Here is a 20,328-nt window from a genome sequence, read left to right on the forward strand (position 1 = left end):
GACAGCCCTTCAAATAGAGGAGTGATATCTGTAAAGTAGAACACTATCTCTGGGAGAAGGCGCTGCAGCAGGACTGAATCCCAAGTGCAGCCAGTAGTCTTCTGCAGATTTAAGAATGTCTGCTAAGACCTACACAGATGGTGTTTGGTTTTTGTTTTTGTTTTAAAGGAGAGCCTGCAGTGAAATTTTGAGCAGATAAGCAGTTCCTTGCCTAAAGCCGCATTTGTTTTAAATGCAATGCTTTCCATATGACTTTCTGGCTGATTTGGTTCCTTTTGTAGCCTTTGTCCCATGAAAACTCTTTATACTAATTCCAGTTGGAAAGCTGTGACGTTTCTTGGTGGAGGCAAAACTGATCAACTGCAGACTCCCTTCCTGCCAAACCAAGCTAGCAAAAGTTCAGTGATATTATGTGGCCAGTAGGAATGTATTCAGTCTTCGTAAATAAGACTCATTTATTGCAGAATGAAGAGCCAGGAGAGATAGCATTATGTGGATGTGCAAGGTCTGTAGATCTTGAACGTGATGCATTTAAAGACCTTAGAATAAAACCTGCCACATAATAGAATATTGAATAGCCCTGCGTTGCTGGCAAAATTGCATTATTGTTCATAGGACTCATGCCTGCTGTTGCATTCTTTGTGAGCTGCATTACGAGCCGCAGCGCCTGTAATCTAGACTTAACTGGCTGGTAAACCTTGGCCTATAACTACTCTATGGGTTGCTGGAGGAATACAAAATGAACATACTGTAGTAGTTAGCTGTACTCTTCAAAGACAATTTACAACTTTTAAAAGAAAATACAGGAAATAAGAAAGGCTGACTGAAAGGTTTCTAATTGAAGAAAGGGCAGTGGTTGCTGAAAGGGTGATCTGTTGGCCAGGTACTTTATTGTATGTAATACGGTAGCTGCCTAGAACATCAGTTTGTAGTTTTAAAGGGGATATGGAAAGGGTAGAATGCTTTATGTAAATATAGGTGAGGCCTGCAGCAAAATGTTGCAGTATGGAGTACAGTGGTACCTCGGTTTGCGACCTCAATCCGTTCCGCGGAGGCGGTTGCTTGCCGAAGCGGCCACTCCCCGAAGGCACGCTTCTGCGCGTGTGCGAAGCACCAGTAGAGCGCTTCTGCACACACATGCGATGCGCAGATTGCTTCTGTGCATGCGCGAGCTGAGCAGATTGCTTCTGTGCATGCACGAGCTGCGCAGATCGCTTCTATGCATCCGACGCCGTGGAACCCGTATGTAAACACTTCTGGGCCCGTGGCGGTCGCTCGCCGAAGCGGTCACAAACAGAGGTAGGTGTAAACCGAGGTTTGACTGTACTGCCTGATCAGCATTCCACTCGCTCCATTCTATCCCCCCTCCTCTCACAGTCAATGAGCATTCTATTGCTACGGAGCATGCTCGGTCTTCATCAGGCTTTGTGTTTGTCGCCCCCGCCTGCCCCCGCCCCCTCAGTATAGCATTCCATGGCTCCTAAGCATGCATAGCCTTCATTGGGCTGCTTAAGGGATTTCTTTCCCCCTTAATTGGGGTGGGGGAGTCTGCTTCAGTCTGTAATTCATTATGTTTTCCTTTTATTCCATTTCCTTTATGGATGTCTATTTGTGGCTTGAAAGTGAGATTTCCACCTTCTACCCATTCACAGCCTGTGTTGGAGATACTTCTGCCACAATTTGGGTGTCTCCGTAGTTCAAAATGCTTGGGAATGTGTGTCAACATTTGTTCTCTTTTTTGTCTCCCCAACCCCCTTTTTCCTATCTGCACATCACATAACCTGTTTGCTTGTTGGAAGTAATGGCTGGTGGCTGTATATTTAACAAATGATGCAAATTTAGCTGGTGTATCCTGAGAGTTGTTGTTGGATATATACCGTATTTCCCCATATAGAAGACTAGGGGGTTTTTAATCCAAAAATTAGGTTTAAAATTGGGGCTTGTCTTATACACGGGTAGTGCTGAGGGGTGTTTTCTTAATTTGGAGTCCCCCAAAATAAGGGGCGTCTTATACACTGAAAAATACTGCACTGTGTAACTTGTCCCTTCCTAGAACTACCATGCTTGCAGACCTCTTGCAACCATGATTTCAGGGTGTCTGTTATAATAATATGCCACAATGGGCATATTAGTGTCCCTATTTTCCAGGGATAGTCTCAGATTTACAGAAACTGTCCTGGTTTCTGATTTGATCCTGGAATGTCCCACTTTTCCTTAAGATGACCCTATTTTCATTGGAGAAATGTTGGCCGGTATGGAGTTATCTGACCCCTGAGCCACCTGAAGGGCAGTTTTAAAATGTTTAAAGTTTTTATTATGTTTTTATTTATGTTGGAAGCCACCCAGAGTGGCTGGGGCAACCCAGTCAGATGGGCTGGGTGGGGTACTAATAGTAGTAGTAGTAGTAGTAGGACGTCCCTATTTTCATCGGATAAATGTTGGAGGGTATGGTTCTTGTTTTGTTCACATCTAAACAAATCAGTTTCCGTTCCTTGCCATAAACTGTCAGGGATGTCTCTAAGTGTCATTGGCTCCTGGCATTTCCTTTCTGATATTCCAAACACGTGGAACATCTGGACACCATATCTGAGTATTCATGCCTGGCCAATTTAGTATGTCATTTCCCTCCCCCTGCTTTTTTTGCACAATACATTGCCAAAGTTTCCTGTCTGAATCTTCTTTAATATGCCCGGTGTCAGTGGTTTTTGGAATAACGATTCATTCTCCTTGGAGTACAAGTCCCCTTTCTGTTGTTAACTCTGCTTTGATGCTCCAGAAGTCCTTAATTTCCCATTGCTCTTGAGACTTGATTTTGGGCCAATCTCCTTTTATCATCCTAATAAACTTTTTCATAGTTTCATCTTTGTTTCTTATTTCTTCCATTTTCTCTTCAGTTGCTGGAATGCTTGTGAATATCATGTGTCAACGAGTGAGGCGGCAGTAAATCACACGGTCAAAGTTGGAGTTAACGCTTTATTAGCAAAAACACAATCTTCACAGACTGGGCTGAGTGTCAGGCTTAATGAGCACAGCAGCTGGTAGGTCTGGCCACATTTATCAGTTGCCGAGACTGAAAGTCCTCACCTCCCCACACCACAGCCGTCAAAGTCCCTTCCTCTCCAGGGGTTTCCTAACAATCAGAGACTGCCCCTGCATGTTCAGCCTGCCACTGCTCTGCCCATTTCAGCTCTCTTCTGGTTCTGGGAGACAATGGGGGAGGAGAGCTTGTCACAGCAGGATGGGGAGACACCCATGGCTCTTCACCAGCCTGACTGATCTCTGCTTCTTGGCCTCCCTTCTCCCACTTGCCTGTTTCAGCTTCTGCCTCTGATTCTGGACTTCTCTCTGCCACTGACTCTCCCAGCTCACTAAGCCCTGTTACCTCTTCTCAGTCTTCTCCCTCTTCTATCTCTGACCACTCGTCGTTGTACTACCAGTACACCCCAGGCTCTGAGCCTTTTTCTCTTGGTGGTTCCCCGGCTGATTCCTCCCACCATTCCTCTGCGTACAACCTGTCCATGACATCAAGTATACTTGCTGCTCCAGAGCATCTTCCTTTGTAGCAGAGGCAGTTAACCTATGGCCCTTTAGTGGTTGTTGGACTTCAGCCTCCATCAGTCCCAGCTAGCTGATGGGAGGTTTATCCCATCAACACCCAGAGGGCTATGAGTTTCCCACCCACTGCTGTAAAACATTCTTTCTAGTTAGAAATGTTTTAGTTGAAAAGTTTGCTTGATGTATTTCTGTCCTTGGTTTATAGCTAGTTTTTCAGACGATATTTCAGAAGCAGGGGAAAACATTATTTACAATCTGGCTGCACAATCTGTCTTAAGTTGGCACCTCAACTTGAGGCTTCTTCATTACGTTTTTCAGTGGCTTGTGGTCTGTCTTCACCATAACTGTTGTTCCACCATAGATGCATTGATGGATATTTGCACAATCTACCACAATTACCAACATTTCTTCTCATACCTAAGCCTCCACCACTTGTGTAAAGTAAAGTTCTGACTGCTAACCCTGGAGAAAATCTGACTAAACAGTTAAACATTCCAAATATAGTTTCCATCTCTGATATGGATATTGAGGTTTCCAGTTGTTATATTGCTGCAGTTTTACCTTAGATCTGGTTTTATTTCTTTTGGAGTCAGTATAAGGCCAAAAAAGTAGTGTTGCTGATCTTTATCTGCATTTTATTCTGATTTAGTTTCTGGGGTTTTCTTTCTGCATCTTTGCAGCTGTGTTGTCTGGCTATGTTCCTTCCACATAGAGCCATGCATTAGTGTATCAGCAGTAATGATTTTGACACCTTGTAATTCAGGGATGGAGAACCTGTGGCCCTCCAGGTGAAGCTGAGCTCCAACTCCCACCAGCCCAAACCAGCTTAACCAATCATCAGGCATGATGGGAGTTGGAGTCCAACAACACCTGGAGTGCAATAAGATCCCCATCTGTACTTCCTTTGAAAGATTCCTGGGTGGAGGAAATTCCTAGAGGCACCCTGCTGAAGTTCCATCAGCCTTCAGTGCATTGACTTGTGTCAGTTGGCTGCTTCTTAATCTAGCATCAGCTACCAGTATCTTGTTTGTGCATTCAATATATTTAAGTACTTGGCTTGTGACAGCTTGTATGTAAGAAGCTTGTAGTGTGCTGTCAGATTTAAATCTCTTGGATTGAAGACGTTAACTCTGCAGCCACCAAAGAGTTTACCCAATCTGTCACTTTGTCTGCATTCGCCAGTCCTCCAGTTTGCACCATGTTCCATTTCAGTTTTTCTCTTTGAGAACAAGATGAATGTTTCTAAGTGCATGAATAACATGGTTATGCATCTGGCTTCAACTCTGTTTGACACTGGTTTGGTACACTGCCTAGATCGGCAAATTCATCTGCAAGCATTCTTTCCGTTTTTGCTTTCTTGGGGCCAAACTATACCTTGCGCTTTATGCATAGCATGAATCTCCATCTCCATTTTTATTGACTCGGTTACAGGTATATAGGGATTCCAGTTGTTATTGGAGCCACAGTGCTCAAGGAGAGAAGGTTTATCACTTCCCTCCCTAGCCATAAGCACCAATTGCAATCGCCCCCCTCGCAGTGCTACAAAGTTTTGTACAAAAGTTCTCATTGGAACCAAAGGGCATTGCCTCTTTTTTTTTACTAATGCTTTCAAGGCAGACAGATGCCAACAACAATAGCCATGATGGTGGGTGTTTTTTTTTTTGAGGGGGGGGGGAGATGTTATGACTAGAGAAGGGATAAGGCTTCCCCTCCTCATGCAGGCTGAAGGCTCTTCATATTTGGTCTAAAGGAATGTGATTGTTTATCTTGTTCCATATCTTATGAACTGAAAACCAAGGGCAGAGCTACACATTGTATGACAACAAAAAGTCTGTAAAGACTAACAGATTGATTACGGAGTAAGATTTTGCAAACTAGAATCCACATCTTCAGCTGGCATGCAATATACATGCATAGAGGAAAAAATGGGGCCAAATGACTATGAAATGTAAAAATAATAATTGTCTGGGACCATTCTATGTACAGCTTAAAAATAAGCACTGTAACCATTTGCAAGAGCAATAATTGGTGTTTCTCAGCTGTTGTTGTGAATAGTCCATTTACTTCCCTTAAGCTTTATATAGAATTGTCACAGTCCGTTTCTATTTTGTAGCCATTCCTCCCTGATTTCCCCCTCTATATACTCCCTTCCTCTAGAGTAACAGAGCATGGGTACCCTCCAGAAAATGTAGTTCTGTGATATATATAAGCAAATATATACAGAGTATATATTTTAAAAAATCATGTATAACACCCATGGTTGACTTCCAGTTGGGAAGGGAAGGGAAGGGAAGGGAAGGGAAGGGAAGGGAAGGGAAGGGAAGGGAAGGGAAGGGAAGGGAAGGGAAGGGAAGGGAAGAGGTAGAAAAATGAGTGTTCAGCCAACCACTCAAAACCCAACCACTCAAAACCTTACAGTTCTTGATAGACAGCCAGGCCTTATCAAAGCTAAGCAACCAAACTCCTTTCAATAATGGGTGGGTGTATGGTAGCTGCCATTGCTGTATCCTCAGATTCTCAGGGAGCTGAGGAATGAGCTGCTGGCACCTCCTAATCCCTTCAGTGGTTGTCATCCTGGTGAACCCTAAGCCTGCAGCCTCCTTGGGAGTGGTGTAGAATCGGGAAGCCCCACCGGACCCTTAAAGTGATGAACTGATTATTTATCCCCCTTGCACCACTACTTCATTTCTCTAGCCTTATTTCAGATTCACCATTTATCAAACTTGTCTGCTCAATGAATAAATTGCGAAGGTTTTTTGTTTTAAAAAGGTACCTCCTATGTCAAGTAGTTAACACATGAAGGGCACTTAAGAGTAACTCTTGATTTGTGTGTTTTTACGTTTTTCTGAAGAGAAGGAAGTGCCAAGCAGATCTTTAAGAGTGCGCGGCCGACCATCGTCAGCTGACAGGACGTTTGTTCGGTGGAGGCCACCCCATACTTCAGGTTCAAGGAGCCTACGTAGATATCCAGGTTACCTCTTGGGATATGGAGAGAGCAGCAGAAAGATGAGTTATAAGCCACTGCCAAAAGAAGAAAGAAGTCATGAGGTGAAAAGATTAGGTAAGTCAAGACCAAAGTTTATTTCGCACAAAATAATGTTTGGGATGCTGAAGCATTGGGTTGGATTCAACTAACCGGGCACCCTAGCCGAAGCCAATGCAAGGGCACCCAATAGTGCAATAGGGCTCCCCCCCCCCGTGCCACTCTAGAGGGTAAGGAGAATGCCCAGAACATTGGGGTGTGGATGTGTTCTGCTGGGCAAGTGGAAACGTTTGTGCTAAATTCCTTCGCCCTAGTAATTTGGTTCAGTGGGTTAATTCACTCATTAGAACAGATTCCTGAAAGTGTCTAATACACATATATCTAGAATTTGACTGCATGTGTTATGATCTGCTATGTAAGCAGTTATAGGCGTTTAATTAAGCAAATGGAAATTCTTGACCAGGACGAAAAAGGCAATGGCTTGTATCCAACTAAGTTCTCCTCAAAGCTGACCCATTGAAACTAATGAGCCTGAATTTATCATGCACATTACTTTCACTGGGTCCACTCTGAGTATGCCTAGTATTATGTTGAATTACTCAAGCTAAGTTGCAGTAACTTCACAGAAGAGGTAGCTTATAATTTTCGTAATGTTTCAGCTAAATTGAGCGTTAGCAAGCCAAGTGTTACTCCACTTCCAACAGTTTAGCGGAGATAAAACTTGGCAACAGTATTAGAACTGGTAGGTTTCATAGGTTTAATTGACCCAAGCTTCAGTTAATTAGTCAGAGGGGTCCAATTTCAAATATTAGGAGTCAATTTTAAGCAAAAGAACTTCAAATTAAGGGCAAACTTATACTTCGTTAAACCTCATTTGGTTCTGATGTTACATACTCCACATCTTTAGAAGTTTTGTGTGCCACATTTTAAGAAAAACACCAACAAACTGCTCACTGAATCGCTAGAAAAAGAGAAGACAGAATCATAGAATGGTAGAGCTGGAAGGGACTGTGAGGATAATCTAGTCCAACCCCTTGCAATGCAGGAATTTTTTGCCCAATGTGGGGTTCAAACCCATGACTCTGAGATTAAGTTCAGTGGCACCTCGACTTACGAACGACTTGAGTGGGGCAAATGGCCGCACACGTACGAATTTCTCGACATCTGAACGGAAACCACGGTGGTTTTAGATAGGGTTTTTCGACTTACGGATTTTTAGATGGGGTTGCTTTGACTTACGAATTTTTCTGTTTCCAATGCATTCCAATGGGAAATCGCGTTTCCAATGGCACTTTTCGACTTACGAATTTTTCGACCTACGAAGGTGCCTTTGGAACGGATTAAATTCGAGGCACCACTGTATCTCATGTTCTTCCAACTGAGCTATCCCAACCAACAGAAGTTATCAAAATTTGTTTGATGGGTTTGCCTAGCCCCTTGGTTAGTGTTTCCATATGAGGTAAAATGTAGAGGAATTTCAGAGTAGAACAGCTGAGGAATTTCCTACAGGAAAGCGTACAGGTGTGGGAACCCCAAAGGTGATTCCTCTTTGAGAGAATTGCATGTGAGGTGTGGCATTATGATTCACTACACGCTGCATGACTGCTACTTCATACTCAAACTGCGACTCAGAAGAGACGCTGGTTTAATTTCTGTGTAAACAGTGCAGGAAATCCAGCTGTAACTTGTTAGCTCAAGAAGAAACGATGGCAAATGAAGTCACCCTGAGCTGAGGTGGGAAGAGCAACTGGTAGGAAATTAAGGTTAGAGGCTTTTGTCCAAGTTCTAAGCTCAAGATGGCCATGCTGCCAGTCCGCCAATGCATGTAGGAATATGTGGAGCAAGGTGAAGGAGGTTGCCTTGAAGGAAGGAAATGACCATCAGCTTAATCTTAAAAAGCAAAACTCATATTGGCTGCAGTATAGCCAATGCAGATGTAATGGAATAATCTTATCTTCATGTCTTAAACTATCTGATCTAATTTGTCCCTGGGGGAAAGAGATGAAATCCTAGTTACTTAGTGATGAATTGGGAGCAGGTGGTGCAAGATAGAAAGCAGAAACTTTGGTTTTAGCTGGTTGACTTGTATCGTGTTGGTGTGTGTTGAGTAGTTCATACTGGCTTCAGCCCATGGCCCTGGTCACAGGGAATTGTGCAACATCTGTGGGTGGCTATGGAAACTAAAGAAGGCTGGCGTGGAACTATTATTCAATATTTTTTAAAGAAGAAACCTGCTAGGATTCACACTTAATTGGATACTGTTCCCGCTAGCAGTCTTGCAGCCTGTTCCCATATGTGTGTAGGCTAGTTGGGTTCACTCAGGAGTCCAATAACATCTGGAGGGCCACAGGCTTCTCCATCCCTGCTTTACTGCATTTTAAGATTGATACTGACATTGCGTGGCATAGACATTGCTCTGGAGCCGACTGAAGACTCCCATATAAGTTCCACCATCTATTGTGTGTGCAGGGTGGTCCTAACCCTACCCGGTCAACTCCCCTGGCAACACCTCTCCAGCTGGGATTGGTTAACTGTCTGAGGTTAGGAGGGAACCTCCAGGTATCCAACTTGGGGAGGCGAAGGCAGTCTGACTTGCCGGGGATCGTGTAGGTCAGGGGGCTGCACGCAACCGCGCTTAAAAAGCGCCCCCCATTTGAAGTGGGGAGTGGTCATTTCTAATTTAGGGTTTGAAAACAAAAACAAATTAATCACAGTATTCTATATTTTTGAGACTGCCTGCTATAAATTACCGGTATTTAACTCCAGCCATTTGAGCTATTGATTATGGTTTATTAACATGAGTAGCCAGCCTGTAAGTGGACATAATAGTAAAGTGGGCTAAGGGGCTAATCAGGATAATTATGTAAGCAGGGCCATTAAGCATGACCCAATATAGAAGCATCATGCAGTTCTGGTGCAATAAGAGGCCAATGCTAATAATGACGATGTCCAGAATTCTCAATACTGACTCACTGTTGTGGTTGTATTTCAGAAGAGGATGAGCTGGAGGAGACGAAAGACATCGCTGTTCGTGTAATGTCTTCTCAATCTGTGCTTGTTACCTGGACAGATCCCATCTATGAGAAACAGAAGAAGCCTGTCTCCTCTAGGTACTAGACATTCTTTTGTTTGCATCTAGATATGCCAGAGGTGTTCCAAGTCCAACTTGTATGAAGCTACTGAAATATGGCATGGTCAGGGGATAACTTCAGGATAAAATAAAGCGAGTGGTTTCATACCTTCCTTTGCACACGAGTAATAAGGCTGACCTGTACTAGTGCCAATCCACAGCATGTGTGGCACATCTTGGTGGGTATCTGACCTCAACAATCTGCAGTGTACTGCCTAGCAGACTGGTGTCCATTTTCATTGCAGATAAGGTGTGGAAAGTATTGTTGTCACGCCTTCATTTTCCAGAAGTGGTGTGTTTTTCTTCTATTAGGATTGCTTTTAATTCAGCATATGAAATAGATGAGGACAGGGAGGAGAGAGAGAGAGAGAGAAGGCCTTATTTGTCACACCGAGGGCCCATTTACTCAGGAGTGGCTTGCTTGGTAGGGCAGAGTCACAGCTCTAGGGACAAGACAGCAGCAATGCCAGGACTGGGCCAGCACACCTGTGGAGTCAGTCTATCACTCCCACTGGTGCACCTGCAACAGCTCTGATCTTGCTACCACCGCACCCCTCCCAGTAAGCGGCAGTGATGCTGCTACTGGGAGGCTATTGCTCTGGCTTTGCCCCACTGAGTGAACCACTCTTGCATTTCCATTTGGAAGCGTTTTTTTTCAAACACCTCATGCTGGAGCATTGAACAAAGACAGTGAAACTTAATTGGAGCTGCTTGTGCAAGCTCTTACAGAAGCATGAGAACCATTAGGGTTGCCATATTTTAAAAAGTGAATATCTGGACACAAAAGTTGTTGAGCTTTCTTGGGCAAAGTTGCTGAGCTTTATTGGCAAAATCACAAAAAAATGACACTTTTGAGGTATTTTTCAGGAAGATCAACGAAAACAATACTGCTGGCATGGGTGTTTCCATATGTCCGGATTTTCGCAGACATTTTGCCGTTTTCCGCCCAGACACTGCTTCTGACTGCAGTATTCTGGGTATGTCTAGGAAATTCCAGACACTATGATTTAGTGTAGAAGATCATGTGACACACGGTTAATTTTAATGACACTCCTGTGTTTGAGGAAATGTGATCATGGCCTTATTACCGTGACTCAGAATTGCTATGTCCTCCTAAACATTTATCTTGTATTTCTGGTGAAGATAGTCCGATGGACTTGTGATGAGCTGAACAGTTATAATTGTGATTTATATCTTGTGACTGTGGTTAACAACACATTCTTCAATGTTTTATTCCAAGGCAGTACACTGTCCGTTATCGAGAGAAAGGGGAATCAGCGAGGTGGGATTACAAACAAATACCCAACAGGAGGGTGTTGGTAGATAAACTGATTCCAGACACCATGTATGAATTTGCAGTTCGAATCTTGCAGGGAGAAAGGGAAGGCAAATGGAGTGCTTCAGTTTATCAGAGAACCCCAGAAGCTGGTATGTATTATATTTAAGAATGTGATTTATATGAGTTAATTGCTTGGGTTGGATCTGCAACTACTTGGGGCTGCTTTACACAGAATTCTACATCATTCAACATCTCATTTCTTAGTGACTCAGCAATTGATTCAACATCTCATTTCAACATCTCATTTCTTAGTGACTCAGCAATTGATTACCCAACTGAAAAGAATTGTGTTTGAGGGCCATATATGATGTTCCACCATATGGGCACATGCTGCCCAGATGGATTTCATGGGAGGAGTTCAATATGTTCCATTAGCACAAGTCTTTCAGCGTAACTGATGGAACAATCCCCACTCTTCTCCCATTGTGCACTGTTCTGGGAGTTCTCCTGACCCCCCCCCCCTAGCCAATTTGGGGATGGGCATGAGGGAGCGCAGGGGGAGGGAAAGGGGAAAGCCCCTTTGTACAACTGGAAATCATTGCGCAGGGCTTCCACTGATGGGACTCGTCAGGTGAATCCTGCCACAATCATTTTGCTCCCCTCTCTTCTACTGTAATATCCAATAGCACATATCTCGTACTGTGATGTCACACCATTCTTTGTTTCTGTCCCCACCTCACTCTACATCATTGCCCCTTGGAAGTGGTCAGAAAATATGGAAACTTCATAGCATGGGCAAGTTTTAACAGGCATCACAGAGGATGAGGAGTAGCTAAATGCTCTTCTACTATTTTGGGTGAAAGCATGTACATTTTACTTTGATGTCTCATTTGGGCCCTAAACTCACACGAACTTTTGTGTATGATGCTTGACCTGTGTTGTCAGTGCCATACACACAAGTAAGAAAAAGAGGCTGGTTTTGTTCAGGTTCTTTTAGTCCAGTCTTTCCCGTCTTTCTTTCCTCCAGTTGTTGTTGGACTCCAGCTCCCATCATCCCTGACCATGGAACATCCTGGTTCAGGGATCATGGAGTCCAACAACACCTGGAGGGAACCAGGTTGAGGAAGGCTGCTTTAGTCCATTTCCAAAGTGTTTTGCAGAATCTGGATTTTTTTAAAAAAACAACAATAACAACAACATAGCTGATAAAAATGTGGATGCTTTCAAATTGCTTCAGGTGGCACCTACCTCTTTTCAAATGCCTGGATTCCACCGCCCAACTCCATTGCTTATTTTCACTATTCCTTTTTCCCTTTTTCTATTTGGTCTGTTGTATATGTCACAGCTCCCACTGGTGCTCCAGAAAACCTGAATGTTTGGCCAATCAAAGGCAAAACAGCAACTGTTGCTGCTACCTGGGATGCTCTTCCAGAGAGTGAAGGAAAAGTGAAAGGTAGGTGGCGACCACATAGAAATTACTGTATGTATAGCAGAACAACTGTAAATCACCTTGAAATTAATATGAAAGGCAATGAATTCATTAACAAATTAACAAACTAGCATGAGAGGTTCTAAGCTCCACCTCAGGTAGAGCCGCTTAGCAAAGATGAAGGAAACCACATATTCAGTCCTGAAAATCCAGTGGCTATAATGTACTGTACTCAGCTTCTGTTTGTGGCTTGAAAATCCTGCTGCTGTGCTCTAGGTCCATGGCTGGGGGATCTGTGGCTCTCCATATCTTCTTGAACTCTGACTCCCATCAACCACAGCCAGAATTGCCAAGGATCAATGTTGATTGGGTTATAGTGCAACAACATCCAGAGGGCTGCTTGTTCTCTCGCCCTGTTCTAGGTAATAGGCTCTTATTGCCTGGTGGTCTGCTGCCAGGCTGAAATGTCTTAGATTGTTTGCAGTGCTGCAAACAAGCAGAGGACTTTCAGCTGTGGAACATTTTGACTTTGACTCTAAAATGGCCTGGTAGATTTTCCTCCTCCCCCATGGATTTTAGTTTTGTGAGGGACCAATAAGAGAGAATTCCTGGAACTTTCGTTGAGCCACAATCCCTCGGATTTTCTGACTGCTTCTCTTTGCTACCTTTGTTCAAGACATTTCTAGCCATCAACATGATCTATGGGGCAAGTTCCAAATTCTACACCATAACCCCACATAGAGGGGAAGGTTGTGCAGACAAACCAGCATGGAACCAAGGTGTGGGTCAAGAATGTTGAACTGGAAGGGACTGGACTATACAGGGTGGTGAAAGCAACCACAAGAGAGGTCTATTTTTAATTTGCACATATACTCTGACTCCTTCTGTTAACACTAGGTGAATTTTGTTCATCTGTTCACATATTGCCTATTTTGGAAGAACACGTGCTCTGTGTAGCTATTGCTGGCAAGCCGTGATATTACGTGTCCTGTAAATGGCTGGTAGAGTCTGTATTTTTCATAGATAACATTATCCACTTGTCTTTATTATGAATTTTCTGTTGTTTTGAGTTATCACCATAGGCACCACTTTTTATATATACAGAAGCAAATTCTGAATACAGCAGCTCATGCAAAGCAATTGCTCCACTTTTGGTACTGCAGAAAAGGGACTGGTGCTGTGGGATCAATAATTCAGAGTTAAATTCTGCAGAGGAGGCATTTTTGCACAGCAAATCAGTTGTGGAGTGGAGGGGTGCATGTGATCTTTCTTTGGGGCGAACATAGAGTTGGGGGAGGGCTTTAATGTCTCTTACAAACTTATTGATTCAATTTGCACCTAAAGGGAAATCTGTCAAATTTTCACTTTCCAAAATATGGGAACCAAAATACAGTAATCTTTTGGAATTCACACTTCTCTTAATTTTGCAGGTCTGTTCTCCAACAAACTAGCATTTACAAAAATGCATATATTGGGGAGGGTGTATAAAAATTAATACATAGGTGACATACAAAACCAAATCCTATTAGAAAAATGGTTTGCTTGCAAAAATGTGTACGTTACTCAAAACTGCATACAGAAATGCGTTTATTATAAGAAATTCACATCAAAATGCGAATTAAAAACAGACACAAATTGTGGCAGAAACCTGGAGAATTTAAGATTGGAAAAATGAGAAACAGAGAGGATCAAAACTGACATATCCTTCCATCCTTGTTAGTGTGAAACCAAACTCCAAAGTGAAGCAGTGTGAGCACAAGCTCCAGATGAGTCAAGTGGCAACAGAAAGGAGTGGAACAGGGAGGAAAAATACTGTCCTAAACCTGTCCTATTCCCTTCCAGTTAGCTTTGTCTCTTCTCATTGATTCCTGATCAGAAGCCCTGCTGCTTCCCATGCTGTTGAGGAAGTGCCAATGCCTTGTGTCAGCTGTGCCCCAGTTTCTGAGAGGGATGATGCTGGCATGTGGAGGAGCCAGCAGCTATGGTGTGGGCTGCTCTCAAGTTGCCTGTAGTTTGTTGCCTTACCTTGGCAGTGCAGAAAGGAGCACATCTTCATTGCTATTGGCACTGGGTTGTATCTAGTGAAGTCATCTTGTCTGCACATTGACTTCTGCTTGCACAACAGGACTTCTCTTCCCTGTCCTCTCCCTCCCTACCTCCTGCAAATCTGCTCCAGGGGGTTGGTGAAACCCCTACAGCAGATTTGGTGGCTGGCACACAAGGAGAGAAGAGAAGAGGAAAGAGAAGTTCTGTTTTGCAAGCAGAAGGACTTGTGTGAATGGGACGACGTCATTGGATACAACTCATAATTTTAAAAAGTAATACCAGTAGTAATAACTAAATGCAACTCTAAAAATGACATGGAGCCATTCTTGGTTATCTTTACATTTAGGGCTGGTTGAGGTATAAGATATCAAATGATTGACACTTCAAGCAATAGCTGGAAGAGTTAAGAGTGCACATCTGGCTTAAACCTTCCCATGCTTGATGGCATATGATGCTGAACCAGGGAAAGGTGGGCATGGTTCACTGAAAATGGCATGGCAGGCCAACCTCAGAGGCCTGGCAAGCCTATCTAAGCCCTGGACTATGTGCCTTTTATCAACTTTTATTTTTTATAAACCGCTGATTCACTGTATTATTTGCAAAATCTTACGATGTCCAAGGTAGGGGTGGTAATATAAACGATAAATAGTGAGTGAGAGAGTTGGGTATTTAGTTAAATATATTTGGACATTTGAAACTAAAAAGGTTGATGGAATGTTTGCTCAACTTACTATGTATATGATGTCTTTGATGCCCCAGCTGTTGACTTGACGTGCATTGCCAGTGTATTAATTTTAGTAATGCACGTTCTAATTCATCCTACCCATACAGTCTGTCCGCTGGAAACAGGATTGTTTTCAGTTTCCTCCTTCCAACCGTCTGCCAAATCATTTCAGAATACATTCTCTCATACGCCCCCGCTCTCAAGCCCTTCGGAGCAAAGTCCATTTCCTACCCGGGAGATACAACATCCGCCCTAGTGGAAGATCTGCAGCCTGGGGAGCGCTATATTTTCAAAATTCGCGCAGCAAACAGGAGGGGCCAAGGGCCTCAGTCTAAAGCTTTCAGTGTTGCGATGCCAGCAAGTAAGTATGATGTCACAGTTCAACCAGCCAATTTCCTCTTTGCTATTTTGCCCTTGGATCGCTTTGGAGTGGTGCCTTTTCTTTTCAAGGGTTCTTTAGTGTACGGCTGAGCATTTTGTTTGCGGTGTATGCAGGGGGAAACAGTTTCTCCCCCGCCCCACCTTGTTTGGAGGGACACTAAGACATTTAATTCTTAGGCATGAGCATCTGCTGGGTTTGGAGTTACAGTAAAGGGAGCAGCATCTGTCCCAGATCCTGCATCTGTAGAGACCATAGCTGTAGATGTTTGGGCGTCTTTCCCCCCACCTTCCAAAATGTACATAAAGTAACTTGCTAATTTCTCATTAATAATGGAGAGATGGGCTATGTAAACATTCTACAAGTTGGCTGAAGTATATTAGATTTCAGTGTAGAAACGAACATTCTCATCAGAATTCTACAGTTGCATTTAGAGTGTCTTGGTGGCTGGTTAGGATGCTGCATAGTCGGTCGCCTCTCCATTGGCCTCCATTGGCAGAGAGGAGTGCTGCCAAATTGGAAGGTGGGGTGGCTCCACCCATGGAGGTCCGAGCTTTGGCCAGCTAGGTAGGAAGCTACTACTACTGTTTCTTCTACTGTATCTAAAGCCCTGCAGATTCTGTGAGGGGACTAGCCCTGGTACTGGCATAACAATTTTAAAGTATTCCACACACACACACAATACATATACATATACATATACATATACATATACATATACATATACATATACATATACATATACATATACATATACATATACACATACATATACACATACACATACATATACATATACATATACATACATACACATTTGCACACACTTCCCCAATGGCCATATACCAAGACAGAGGTCCATCTCACTCATTATTGTGTATTGCCTGGCAGTGTCTCTCCAGGCACTGAGTCACAGTCCTTGCACCCTGGCTGGCATGAGATTGCAGGGCTTGGAATGTGGTGGTTGATTGAGAACCTCACTGCTTCCTAGTTTGAATTGTTCTGTTTGTCTCTGAGACAGATAGATTTGCTCTGCAGTGGCATTTAGTTTTTGGCATCCAGTGGCATTTAGTTTTTGACATTTCACAACTGATTCCTCAAAAAGCAAAACAAATGAAAAAGCTTACAAGTCATAGGCCCTCACATTTCAAATTAAATTTTTGTCTTAAAATGCAACTTCATAACTTCACATTTCAAATTGTCCATTTTCGACTATTTATGAATATTCATTACTATGTTTATTCCATGGCTATGTGAACGAGAACCATAGATTTAGGACAAAGGCATTGAATCACCATAATTTAAAACAGGGTTTGGGATTGCTGCCATAATGTTTCATTAGGCAAGCTATTTTCATTTTCTTTTAATAACAGTTGATTACTTTTATAGATTTCTATGTTTAATTCCCTTCCCTCCCCCTTCCCCCTCTTCTGTTGTAGCCAATATAGGTGAATCAAATATTGATCAACAAACAAATATTGATGCGGATTTGGAGCCGAAAGCATCTAAGAATTCTGTGCCTTCTTCCTCTGTTCACACCTCTTCTGCCTCATCACCGTCCTCTTCCTCTAAGCAAACTTTGGATCATTCATCCACTTTTCTTGGTGGCAGAGATTCAAAAAGTTCTGCTTCTGACTTAAAGAATAAACTCCTAGCTGGGAGCAGAGTCCCTACCAAGCCTCAGGTGTCTTCTAGAAAGGGAGCAGAGCTAGAAACTGATTCTGTCTCCAGAGAAGACACTTCTGACCACAATCCCTCCAAACAAGCTGCAACAGTGCAGCCACAAAATCAGGATGTTAAGAGCAGTGTGAAGCCACAGTCCCCAATTAAACCTCCACACTCTGTCATTTCCTCAGGTAAAACACCTCATAGGTCACGCACACCTGTAAGAACAGGGCAAGCAAGCACTGATAAGCATCGGTCATCACCATCCTTCCTCTCACCACACCCTTCATTATCTTCCATTCCTAACTATCCCAAAATTGAAACAAAAAATCTAAGACAGAGCAGCTCTAGACTACCTTCTTCCCATGAAGTCACACTGGATAATCTGCCAGTTGATAATGAAAGTAATGATCAAGTTGACAGTGCAGAGGAAAAACCTAAACCTCCAGAAGTTAAGCATTCACATTCAAATCAGCAGCCACCTGGATCTCGGAAGGTAGTCCAGAATCACCCCACAAAACTATTCCTTCCTTCTGTATCATCTGCAGCCACAAATTCTCAAAGTCATTCACACCATCCCTCTTATAAACTAGTTCCCCCTGATACCAGTGATGCTTTTGATGCTGATAAAAGCAAAGAAACAGAAAAAAGAGAGCAAAGACCAGGTTCCAGGCTCTCTTCTCCTCAGGGCAGTTCATCTGCATCTGTGCAAACAAGGCCTCTCCTGCACTCTAACCGCCATGTGCCACGAGATCCGAGAGTTTCTGCGGTTGCTGCTGCTGCTACTCATACTTTACCTCACTCACATAGCTCATCTGCTAAACGTAAGGCTGAGGGAAAAGAAGGTTCTGATGCTAATAGTGAAAATGATGAAGGAGAAGATGAAGAGAACAGAAGAAGGCCATCTTCTAGATTCAGTTCTAGGTCTTCTTCAAGTTTGTCTGCATCTGAACGCTTTAATTTGTTCAAATATAGATCAGCCAACAGATTTGCCAACAAAGGCAGTAATATGTATGGTACCAGGACTCCACCCCCGAAAAGCCCCTCTACTACACAGTCCTCAAAGGTTCAACCTCAGTCCAGTTTACGTTTGGCATCAGGCAGTAATCACAGGTCCAATTCCAATAAAGACAAAGAACTGGAGGGTGAAGATGAAAGTCCTCTGCCTCCAACTCTTCCTAATGCTTATTCACCATCCTTTTCTAAACAGTCTTCTTCAATGGACTATACCAAAAGGAGGAGTTCTCTGGCTGAATCTAAGCATCATCACAGAGTTATACAAGAAGACTATAGCAAAGAACGGGAAGCTACAGATTCTTCACTTAAAGTTCAACACTCTGATGCTGTGTCTTCAGTGTCTAGCCAGTCTCCTTCATTAAGCAGAACAAACCATCATTCCGCTGTTTCTTCTCAGTTAACAAATGGCCATAGTTCAAGGTCCAGAGGCTCATCTCCACCTTCTGATTCTTTATTAAGGACATCTATGGAAAAGTCAGTTCCTTTACAGTCTCCTGCTTCTAAATATCAACCTGACCATCTTGAGAGCAAAGATACATCTCCTAAGTCAAAGCAAGCCTCACCTTCGTCTAAAAAACCATTAATGGGAAGGTCTCATGCTTTATCCCGTAAAACACTTCATCCAGAAACCAGCTATTCCTCAAAAACATCAACTGATCAGTCACAACATTCAAGAAGCCACCTTACACTATCATCCCACCAAAGTAATGAAAAACTAGAAGTCAGAGATGATGACAGTTTGGAGGAAAATTATTATAAAGAGGCAAATGATAAAGAGGAACAGAAGGGTTCTTATTCAATACCTGCCAAAGAAGTCGCGCCATCTAGGAGAATATCTCAGGGAAGGACCAGCTCTTTTTCAAAGCATTCTGAGTCCCAGACCAGTAAATCTGGGCAAAGATCTCCAAGTCAGCGTGAGTCTTTAACCTCCTCCAGAGGTTTAGGTCTGTCACCAGGAAAACATACTGGGTCAAAGATTATTGCATCCAGTGAAGATACATCTGATACATCTAAATTGCTTGCATCTCCCCATCAATCCAGAGCCATTCAGCCAGCATCTACCTCTAACAGAGACATAGACAAAGACCATCACTACAGCAAAGAAACTTCTTTATTTTCAAAATCATCCTCAACTTCTCTGAGACAAACTCATCCTTCAGTGCCCCGCTATCCATCTGGCTCCAGAGTCCCTACTAGGACAGCATCTCAGACAGACAAAAAATATGGACTCCTGCAGCCAGCACCAACCAAAGTTGAACTTTCTCCCAAAATGTCATCCTCTAAAACACATCAATTGATAAACAGTGGTGGTGATTATGAGGATTATGAACAGTCAGAAATGGAGGAAAATCCAACATCTCCAGCAGCAAAGTTGCCATCTTCTTCAATTTCTAGGGGCAGTAAAAGCCTAAATAACAATGTTGCTGGTGATAAAAGCAAATCACCAAGCCCTGCATTGCCCCCAAAAGCAAAATTGGCTGATGAGGAAGTGTACAAACAAGAGGAGGAGGAGGAAGAGCCCACTTCTAAAACATCGAACACTGCATTGAGTAGATCTACTGCTTTAACTTCCAGGTCTTCACAGTCTTCTAACAAACTGAATACATTTCCTAAAGTGAACTTGGCTTCACCACGTTCCTCTGGTTCTACTTCTGGATCTTCTCAGCTTCATCCCACTCACTCTGCTTCTCCAACACATTCTTCATCCTCAGTGTCCTCCAATCAACGAACACAAAACTCAAGGTTATCCAACCCTTCTCAACGACAGCAGTTTAGGCTTCCTAACAGGCAAGGTAATACATTAGTGATGCTTGTATTAATGCTTGTTAACTGTGTGTTCCTCCCATCCTAATTCTTTTATGAAGAAAATGTGATATTATAAGATGCTCCCAAACGTTGTGTTTTGAGATCCCATCAGTGGAAATTGTTTTGTTCTGAAACCATCTATCAGTTCACCTACTTTGCTATGGGGCTCTTTAATTCCTTGCCTCATTTTGGCCAATCCCCAAATCTCACTGCTCCCAGCATCTCACTAGTGTGTCCTAATTCACTATATCTGCAGAAGATTATTCGATCTAGTGTGTCCTAATTCACTATATCTGCAGAAGATTATTCAATTTG

The 20,328-nt window shown here is 43.0% G+C and overlaps 1 protein-coding gene across 2 annotated transcripts in view; it reads left to right on the top strand.

Annotated features, from left to right (window-relative positions):
* Nucleotides 1-20,328, top strand: part of FNDC1 (fibronectin type III domain containing 1) — a 91,663-nt gene that overhangs the window by 29,316 nt on the left and 42,019 nt on the right. Inside the window, exons 2-7 of one of the 2 annotated variants that reach the window (XM_035108622.3) lie at nucleotides 6,407-6,616; nucleotides 9,531-9,648; nucleotides 10,909-11,096; nucleotides 12,293-12,400; nucleotides 15,319-15,507; nucleotides 16,965-20,000. In XM_035108622.3, coding sequence (XP_034964513.3) covers nucleotides 6,407-6,616; nucleotides 9,531-9,648; nucleotides 10,909-11,096; nucleotides 12,293-12,400; nucleotides 15,319-15,507; nucleotides 16,965-20,000 — 3,849 coding nt within the window. Of the gene's footprint in view, nucleotides 1-6,406; nucleotides 6,617-9,530; nucleotides 9,649-10,908; nucleotides 11,097-12,292; nucleotides 12,401-15,318; nucleotides 15,508-16,964; nucleotides 20,001-20,328 lie in introns of those variants that run through there. The other variant, XM_088666295.1, reaches the window with a different exon arrangement.

This window comes from Zootoca vivipara, chromosome 3, assembly GCF_965207765.1.
Source record: "Zootoca vivipara chromosome 3, rZooViv2.hap1.1, whole genome shotgun sequence".
In the NCBI taxonomy this organism is placed as follows: domain Eukaryota; kingdom Metazoa; phylum Chordata; class Lepidosauria; order Squamata; family Lacertidae; genus Zootoca; species Zootoca vivipara.